The 9149-nt window shown below is 36.9% G+C and overlaps 1 protein-coding gene across 1 annotated transcript; it reads left to right on the top strand.

Moving 5' to 3' along the window:
- Positions 1 to 813: 813 nt before the first annotated feature.
- On the top strand, positions 814 to 8767 carry LOC145467385 (carbonic anhydrase 2-like). Its single transcript, XM_081450945.1, has 8 exons — positions 814 to 1049; positions 3613 to 3689; positions 3919 to 3957; positions 4719 to 5032; positions 5571 to 5663; positions 6503 to 6566; positions 7045 to 7205; positions 7380 to 8767. Exons 2-8 carry the CDS (start codon positions 3626 to 3628, stop codon positions 7743 to 7745), a joined length of 1101 nt encoding a protein of 366 aa, XP_081307071.1. The 5' UTR covers positions 814 to 1049; positions 3613 to 3625; the 3' UTR covers positions 7746 to 8767.
- Positions 8768 to 9149: the final 382 nt, after the last annotated feature.

Here is a 9149-nt window from a genome sequence, read left to right as displayed (position 1 = left end):
TATTTGAAAATTCTTTATCTAATCAAAAATGTATATGGCGTCTGTAGGTGGGGGGGGGGGGGGGGGGGTGGAGGAGGGGCCTGTCTTCAACCGAATTGTACGTTCCAACTCCTAAAGCCTCGCCAAGCTTGACTGTTCTTATAATCTTTGTCTCAGTAAATCTCATTTTCCTAAACCTTCTCTCAGTCTAAATAGACCAAATTTTAGAACTGCATCTCGCGACTTAATAGCCAGTTATAACCATATACAATTTATCACTAGATCATATTTTGTTACTGAGAATGGATGAGTTTGATTTGTAGCCTCTCTAGTGTTCACACCCTCAGTGTAGAGGTGAGTATTTACCCCTCCTGAAAAAGTATATTATAGACGGCCATTTTGTGTCTACAGTTAAGAGAGAGTAAAGTGTAGTTTGAATGATTTGTCACAGCAGACTTAAGTTGACGTTTGTGTATTTTGCATTGTTTTTCAATATCGCAAGGTTTGCCAATATTTTGATTTCTGATATTTGCTTTCGGCTTCTTGAACTTTTTTTCATTCAACAAGTCACCCTTTTTGTGGATTATTCCTTCAAAATCGTAATGGTGGCGAATGTGTTTGTCAATATAAAGAATCTTTGGGCATATTAAACTGATTGGACGAATTACAAGTAATAAAAAAGGGAAAGGAGATCCTATCAAAACGAACCAAGAATATTTGAAAAATATTCCAAAATGACATTCCAAGTGAACTATAAATATAAAGATATTCATTTCTTGCAATATAGGAATATTTTAAATATATGAATTTTAATAAGCTTTTTTTAGAAGGTATAAAAGGACATCGAATCTGACTTCTTTTCAGTGTTAATCTCGATCGCTTCGACCGCTGATTAAGACGTGGAATTTATCATTCGTTCAGGGATCGACGCGATCGCAGCACTCATAACAGGCTTATTTTTTTCCTCTACGATCTATTTTTTTTTAAATTTATCTGGTCGTTTCCTAACCTGACTCAAGCATCAAGAACTTTTGTCATTCAGAAGGACTAACCATACCTCATTTTTCAAGGTAAAGTATAAATTTAGTTCCATTTTCAATAAAAGGGTATCTGATTGACTGTATAATGATGGTGCAAGCAAGCCACAGACGGGAGGTGGTATTTTATTATTTGCGTACAGGTTTTAAGTGATTGATCTCAAAAATATAGGGAGTAGTTATTGCGGATAGAATAAATTCAATAGGCCTGTAACCATTTAAGGGTGGATCGTGAAAACGCAATTTGTAACCAAAACTAGTTAAAACTAAAATTCACAAAATCTTAAATCCCCAAACGTCTAGGATAACGCCCACAAAATTGATGATAATTTAACAGCCTTAGTGGCTTTCGTGTTTTCTTCAGTATTAACTCAAAACGCTCAGGTTTTAGAAAGAGCTTTTACATACATACATACATACATTTTACATACATACATACATTTTATTTGTTATGAAATTAAAATTACAATTGTAACATGCCCGCGGATAGCTGAGCTAATCTAGGCGGGTCATGTTTGGACGAGCTCATGGGTCGGTATGCTAAATATATTCGTTCTAATATATAGCTGCTTCTTTTTCACCCCAGTCAGCACAAGATTGCCTCTTTTGGACTTTGAACTCATCGCAAGAGTCGGTATGGCTCTTTAATACATTCTGCTCAGAACTTATTGGAAGACCTTGCTTGAAAAAATGCTCTCCTCCGTTAGAGTTTGTTGATAGATACTACATTGGGTATGAAAAGAAACGGCTAGCAATCCTTCTCAGCGTATCATTATATATATTTATACAAAATGTACTGCTTGCCAAGTTAGAATGGAGCTATTTCTTTCTTTCTCGTTCGTCTTAAGCTTCGAAACATTTCGCGTTACTAAACAGTGTTTCTTGTTTAAATTTTGATGAACACAGTCGTGTTTTTATCAATCATATATTCTTTCGTGTGCCAGATATTGGCCACCGTAAGAGATTCGTTTTTATTTCACTCTTCTCGTGTTGACGTCTTGTTTACAGCATTGGTTTATTTTTAAGAGTAGATGGCGAACCATGAAACCGCAACTTTCATTGACCGAACTGAAAGAACTAATTCCCAGCAAAAAGAAAACGTTTCGTGCGGCCCCTAAAGCTATTTTTGCCCAAAAAAGCTTGACATTCAAGTCAGTTTAGAGCTCTTCTTGCTAATCATAAAGGGAATTGAGGAACAAAATACAACCAATTGAACAGTTTAACCAAAAAGGGAGTATTTGATAAAAAAATGTCGAGTATCAGACAATTACTTATCTCTCATTCGGAGCCGCAATCAACCGTTTAGGCTCTCTAATCAACATACATAATCAGAAAATAATTCTAAGAAATAGAGAGCGAATTATGGTTTGCTATGAGTCACAACATAATCCGATGTACCATGCACATCCGGGAGTCGTGTTGGGTACAAATTAAGTATCTCGTACAAGTTAACTACAAGACAACGCCGCATTTATTGCTTACAAGGAAACTTGAACGAGTTGTAACTTTGGCTCCCGGTATTTTTCTTTCTTTCTACAAAGATTTTATTATATTTGTCAACCATGTAATACTTTCCTACAAGACGAGGCACATTGGTTTCCGGTTGCAAGATTAGTTGTATGTTAAAAGCAGCTTATATTGAAAGGCGCCTTAAGTTACATAAAAGCAACAGATTAAGGCCCTCAATTACTTTGTATCTGGCTAGAAACATGCAGCTCTGTAGTGTTTTTGAGGTTGGGGGCTTAGGCCAGAAAAAAAAACAAGACAAATTCTAAATTCGCCTGGTTGCCTCACCCTTTTCACTGAATTTAGGTGAAAAACGCGCACATGCTCCCTCACGTGCGAGGATGGTCACCAAACTGTATCGTAAGACAAATATCATTAATGAAAATTAACTTGGAACGTGCACCTTCTGCCCTCGTGTTGTTTCTTCGATATTTGTTTATCAGCAAGAAATTTTTCCCTTTAGTGTTGGATTTTGTTTAAATATTAGGTTGGTTCTTTTTTTTGAAAGAGATCATATCTATATATTTTCTGCCTATTACCGTAGTAGAGACTGAAACCTTTCCACGAATAGTCAATGAAACAAAACGAAGCCAGATTTGTGTATATTTTCATCTAACACCTGGTATGAACAGTTTGCGAATGTATAACGAATGATTGTTTTCCTAACATCTCGCTTTTTTACTACTTTTGCTTTTTTTATTCACTTGTGATGTAGCTATTGATCGTGCTATGTACCGAATATTACTTTGAAATCGTGAAAATAATACTTGATAGAACTTGGACAACACCTTCACGAAAATATTCTTGTGTGCTGTCAGTCGTTTCAATTGCTAAGATTATTTCACCGGTTTAAAATTAAGATCTTTTGAAGCATATTCTATACTATATTCAGCGTCTAGTCAGCTTTAGAAATAAACGCCTTATAAATAACCATTAAAAAGAGCCTGAAAAAAAGGAAACATATATTTATATTTTCGTAAGTACTCTGCAAAAACTGGTGCAATATTAATCATCTTTGACGTAATTTAAATCTTATGCTTGTATAAAAAAATAAAATAATGGCATCTCTTTTCTTTATTAATTTTTACAGGAATAAAGTTATTATGGATCGATTTCTTTTAATTGCATTTCTTTGTGTCAACTGGTCACATCTTGCCTTCAACCAGGGTAGGTATAATTTGATGTTATTTACAATATTGGTCTTAAAGTCGGATGGAAGTGATTCAGCAATAGCTGAAATAAGTGAGCCCAGAACAAACTCATAGATCAGAGTTTGACTCAGTAAGGTGCAAGCCGAGTTAGCTTAGTAGGGTGTATCAATTAAACTTACGATAGTCAGGTTGAAAGTATGAATAATAATCCTAATTATTATATATTATTATCTTTTTTTTTTTAGCTGCCTTACCATGGACCTATATTCCAAATGCCTTACTAGGTAAGAATTTACATGACATATAAAGGTGTGTGTATTCTTAAGTTCCTGTCAATCTTTTGTATTACCTCATTTGGTGACCGCAACACACTAGAAACTACCGAACTCTCTAAATAATGATTCCTGAATCCTTCAGTGTAAAAGACGTCTTTGCCACCAATCTTATATCAAGTCTATATCAAAAATAGATTCCAGTACATTAACGACAATGAGGTCTCCCTCATCAAGCTTAAGTGAAAAAAATTAATAGTATTGGACTGAATAAAACTCTTCAACGTTGGGGATTTCACAAAAAGCCCCCCAAAAACATAGTTCTGGGACTGAAAAGGTGATTATATTACATGTCCCGTGGTAAAGGTAGTTAACTAAACTAAAACAACAAGCTATAATAATTAATATGATTAATGAGTAAATGTCAGGCAAATGTATTATTTCGTTTTCTCTTTATCCAGCCCTTCTCCAAAAATCTTAAATTTCGTTACTGGAACCCTGCAGCTCTGCGCTAAACGTTAACACTGCTATGTTAAGTAAAAATCTTTCACAGCGGACCGATTTATTCCCATTTCAAAGGGTTTTGTGATTAGTTACCGGAGCCCCGTTTCTGCTCTAGTATTGCCCATCTCCTTTCTTATTCTGCCCATTAATTTTTGAACATCGATGTTGAGTAGCACACGGAGCTTAACGTTTGCTCGAAAAATTCATGTTTCTTACGACTGTTTGTGTTCTGATTTTGATCAAATACTTCATTTTTCATTTTATTTTAGGTCCTGCTAACTGGGCAGGTATCTGCAGCACAGGAAAAAGGCAATCACCAATTGACATTAAAAGCTCCGAGACAACTCTTGACAAAGGCTTAGGTGTGTTCACACTGAAAAACTACGACAGGAAACTCAACAAAACATTTACTGGCTCAAACAATGGCCACTCCTTGGGAATGTCATTCCCTGCAGGAGTGTACAATGTTAGTGGAGGAGGTCTGAACGATGTTTACACCACTGTTCAGTTTCACTTTCACTATGGACCAAACAACACGGTGGGATCGGAACACATTGTGGACGGAGAACATTATGCCGCCGAGGTGAGTGAGTGAGTGAGAAAGCAAAGAAGTTCTGCTTTAAAGGAACGATGTAATGAAAAAAAAAATCCAAAGAAATTGTTTATTTTAGTGAATATTCGCTCAGTAAATAGAATAGAAACCCAATGGTCTTGCTTTAAGTTAAAGGAATGCTTTTAGATCGTAATTTCTACACTTTCTTTCGCTAAGCATTTTAGTTCTCTCCAGTGCAGCTGTAGGCAGCCTTTCTTCTATTTGCGCCTTCTTAAGAGGTCTCAAGAAGTGCTGGCTCCTTTTAGTTTATGAGTGCAAGGAAAACGGAACTGTTGCCAGACAGAATGACTTTTATCTCGTCAATAGCTTAATGACGATGACGATGGTAGTGAGATATTTTTCTTCCCAATCTTTGGCCGGGATTTTGGTAAATTGCTGTCATAATTGGACCATCTGAAAAAGAGCAAATCAAAAAAAAAAAAACAAATGCTCAACTCGATGTGTAGTGTTCAATATTCTCACCAAATGCTTAACGTCGTTCTTTCTTTTTCTTTTCTTACTTTGACAGTTACACTTTGTTAGCTACAATACTAAATATGCCGACCTTATGGACGCACTCAACCACGAAGATGGTCTCGCTGTTCTTGGCCTCTTCATACAGGTAACTCGGATTACAAGATTAATTGATGCTGAGTAATTCGAAAACCACTAAAACTAAGCAAACGCTTTTTTACAATAACTGTTTTCTCGCGCGCTAATTTGCTCATTTTTATCATCAATAAGAGTGAAGACGGATAAAATTTTAATTTACGCAAGCTGTCAAGTTCAACCTTCAGCTGTCAACTGTCAACTTTTTAACCAATGAGGTTTTATGGACTTTTCTAAGTAGCCAATCAAAAAGCGAGAAAAGCTATTTACAATACCCTCATCATTTTGAATAAAATTCACTTATCCTTGTTTACAGCAAGTTTACGGCGTCTTTTCCCCTCATTTATTCCCGGCACTTGACCATTTTGGTTTCTTGTTATTGTAAAAAAAACAAATTGACGTCAGTTTTTTATACTTTTGTCCTCCTATTGATAATAAATTTCGTCATAACATTGTCAAAGTTTACCGCAGAACCACTTCCACAGTCACTTTGACAATGTTATGACGCAATTCATCATCAATAAGAGGACAGACACATAAAAAAACTGACGTCAATTTGTTAAATCGACTGCACATGTTACGATCTACTGTTTGCAAAATTCAAAGTATGTGGCGCACAATAACCAGCAACTGATAAAAACTTACTCACAAGACCGTAAACGTAAATTAAACTGCAATGGAGCTAACTTATTTTCAAACAGTTTAGTCGTGACCCCGGGCGAGGGAATTTAGACCACCACTTCCTCTTTTTCTGACATTGCATAAATCATGTTATCTTTCTTTTGTTATCTTAGCATGCGATCCTTCTTAGGAAAAGTTCATTTATACTCTTTTTACTCTTACTTTTTTCAGGTCGGAGGCAAAAATAACACAGCATTTTCATTTTTGGAAAGTGCCCGAAACTTGACTTCGAGTTGTAAGTGATGTTTTCTGTGTATTATAATTTTATTTTATTTTATTTTATTTTTGTTTTTTCTGTTCAGAACATGACAAATTATACCTTGATAGAAAAATATTAACTTATCATTACTAACTAATTATTAAACGAATGTGAGGTCTTTACGGGAAAATCTCAGACCGAGACCTTGCCGTACTGACCAAGGGATAGCGAGGTCAATGCGGCAAGGTCGAGGTTTGAGATTTTCCCGTCACGACCAAACGTTCGAGGTTTAAAAGTAGTTTATTATGTGGCTTTTTGCTTTGTTTTTGTAAGCCCGTAATCAGCCGGTGGGCATTACGAGAGAATAATGTCCTACAATTAGCCAATCAGAGCGCGCGTTATATCGGCTACAAGAACAACCTATATGTAACAGATATTATTATTATTATATATCACACTATTTAGTTCATGCAGTTATATTAATACATCGGTTGGTTTTTATCGTTCTTTACAGACACTTCTATCAATGATATTCCAGCCTTCAGATTTGACAGAATATTGCCTGCCAATAAGACCAAGTACTTCCGGTACAGTGGTTCACTAACCACCCCTTCTTGCAAAGAGAGTGTCACGTGGACGGTTTTTAGGGACGCTGTAAACATATCGCAGTATCAGGTATACTATAGACTTCTTAATATGTGTCATACGCTTCTTCTGACCGTTTTTTTTTCCTTTTTTTTTTTTGAATTTATTTGCCACAACCTTGTTTGTTACATCAATAAGCTAGTTTAGTGGTTAAAATAATGATTGTCTCGTCAGCTTTTCTAACTTTGGGTTTCGTTTTCCCAGATGAACCTTCTGCGTCAACTCAGAAAGACTTACACCACGACAAGTGTCGGCAATTTCCGTCCCGTACAGCCACTTTACGACCGAACCATCAGAGCTAGTTTCCAAGTTGCAGAAATGACAAACACCACTTCCACTAAGATCAACACCACTGTCACTAGCAATGGGGCGGAAACTACCACTCCCACCATAGCTGACCAAAACGGTGCCTCTTCAGTCTCTTCTGCTGGTGTGGCTACTACAACTGCGGAGGAATCACCCCCAGCTCCAACTGTCGAATTTGACCTTGGATCGTCAGCAGTTGGCATGACCACCGGCCTGTTTTTGTCGATGTTGTTTGCTTCCATGTCAACTCTAATTGTGCATTAGTACCAAGTCATGTTGACCCAATTGTAGTTTCCTATCTAATTGTCTTGTATCAGAGTCATTTATGAAATGACATTTCAAGACCAGTCCAAAGTAAGAGCGATAACTGCGTCAGTAACTTCTTGCAAATTGGAAGGAATCTGTAACCTGTAGTCAGGCTATGTTTTCGTTTCATCTTGAACTTCACCTTGTCATTAGGTGCACTTGATCAGAGGCCTCAGCTGTCCACTCGGAGTGGGTCCGAGTGGTTTTGTCGGTATACTCTGCCCCTGGATAGCAGTTTAGACGTATCCTTGTCCTCCTAGCATCCTTCGCGTACGCACAAACACGTAACCTTCATTTCCACCGTTCTCCCTGTCACTCAAGGTCTTCCTAGTTCCCCCCTTTTTTGACGTAGATGGGTGGTTACTCCACTCCCATCTCTAAACTTAGCTGTAGCATTGGAGGCTCACTCTTTGACCAGCCCTGCAGGATATTAAATTTGTAGCTGTTAGGACAAATGAGTCTTTCCCAAAAAAAATCACCACAGCAACAAAATGACTATCCCTAGGTAACGAATTTTCCGTTTTAGTTTCGACAAGAGATAGTTCTACTGGAATCGCCAACAAAACATTTTAGCAAATGACCCTAGAAAAAATAACGCTGCTAAACTTCGCAGAGTTACAGGTTACAGGTTCTCACATCCAAACAATGGCAAAAAACGCATGTGTTGCAGCTACTCGGCCAATCAGAAGCAATGAAAACTAACAGGCTTTGATGCGTGCGTTTTCCCGCGCATGATGGAGGCTGCAATGAAGGTTTTATTGCGAGCTCTGGTGGCGTTTTAGTTCATTTATGCGTTTAGTGGAGTTTGTGGAAGAATAAAAAGCCGAATACCACAAAAAAATGTAAAAGAAAAAAAGAGAGAAAAAACACAAACATAACACCCAATCGATTTACCTTTAAGTTAATTAGTATCGGCATAAGCACCCCATTTCATGTATTATATATATCAAAGAAAAGAAATAAAGAAGCTTAAGAGACAATCAATCGTAGTTATCTGTAAGTCAATCGTTGTAGTGCTTCACTTTAAAGGAGCTCTAGGTCAAGCTTATGTCGAAAATTTCAGCACTTACCAAACAATCACAAAATCAACTAAAATTTCAGAATAGTTCCTTCAAACTGTAAAAGAGCACAAAAAAAAAAAAAAAAAGCCAAACACGAACACGGATGGGCCAAATTGAAGAGATTTAAAAGGACTGCATTCAGGTAAACTTTTTCAACTTTGCCTCAACTTGTAGCGAGGTGTGACTAAGAATGTTAGGAAATCATCTATATTTGTTACTGGCGGTGATTTTGTCTGTAGATAGGCCTTTCTATAGCTTTATCTAAGAAAATCGGTAACCAATCAAAACTGGTTGTCACGTG

This window comes from Orbicella franksi, chromosome 14 (genome assembly GCF_964199315.1).
Source record: "Orbicella franksi chromosome 14, jaOrbFran1.1, whole genome shotgun sequence".
Lineage (NCBI taxonomy): Eukaryota > Metazoa > Cnidaria > Anthozoa > Scleractinia > Merulinidae > Orbicella > Orbicella franksi.
This window is presented reverse-complemented; position numbering and strand designations above follow the sequence as displayed.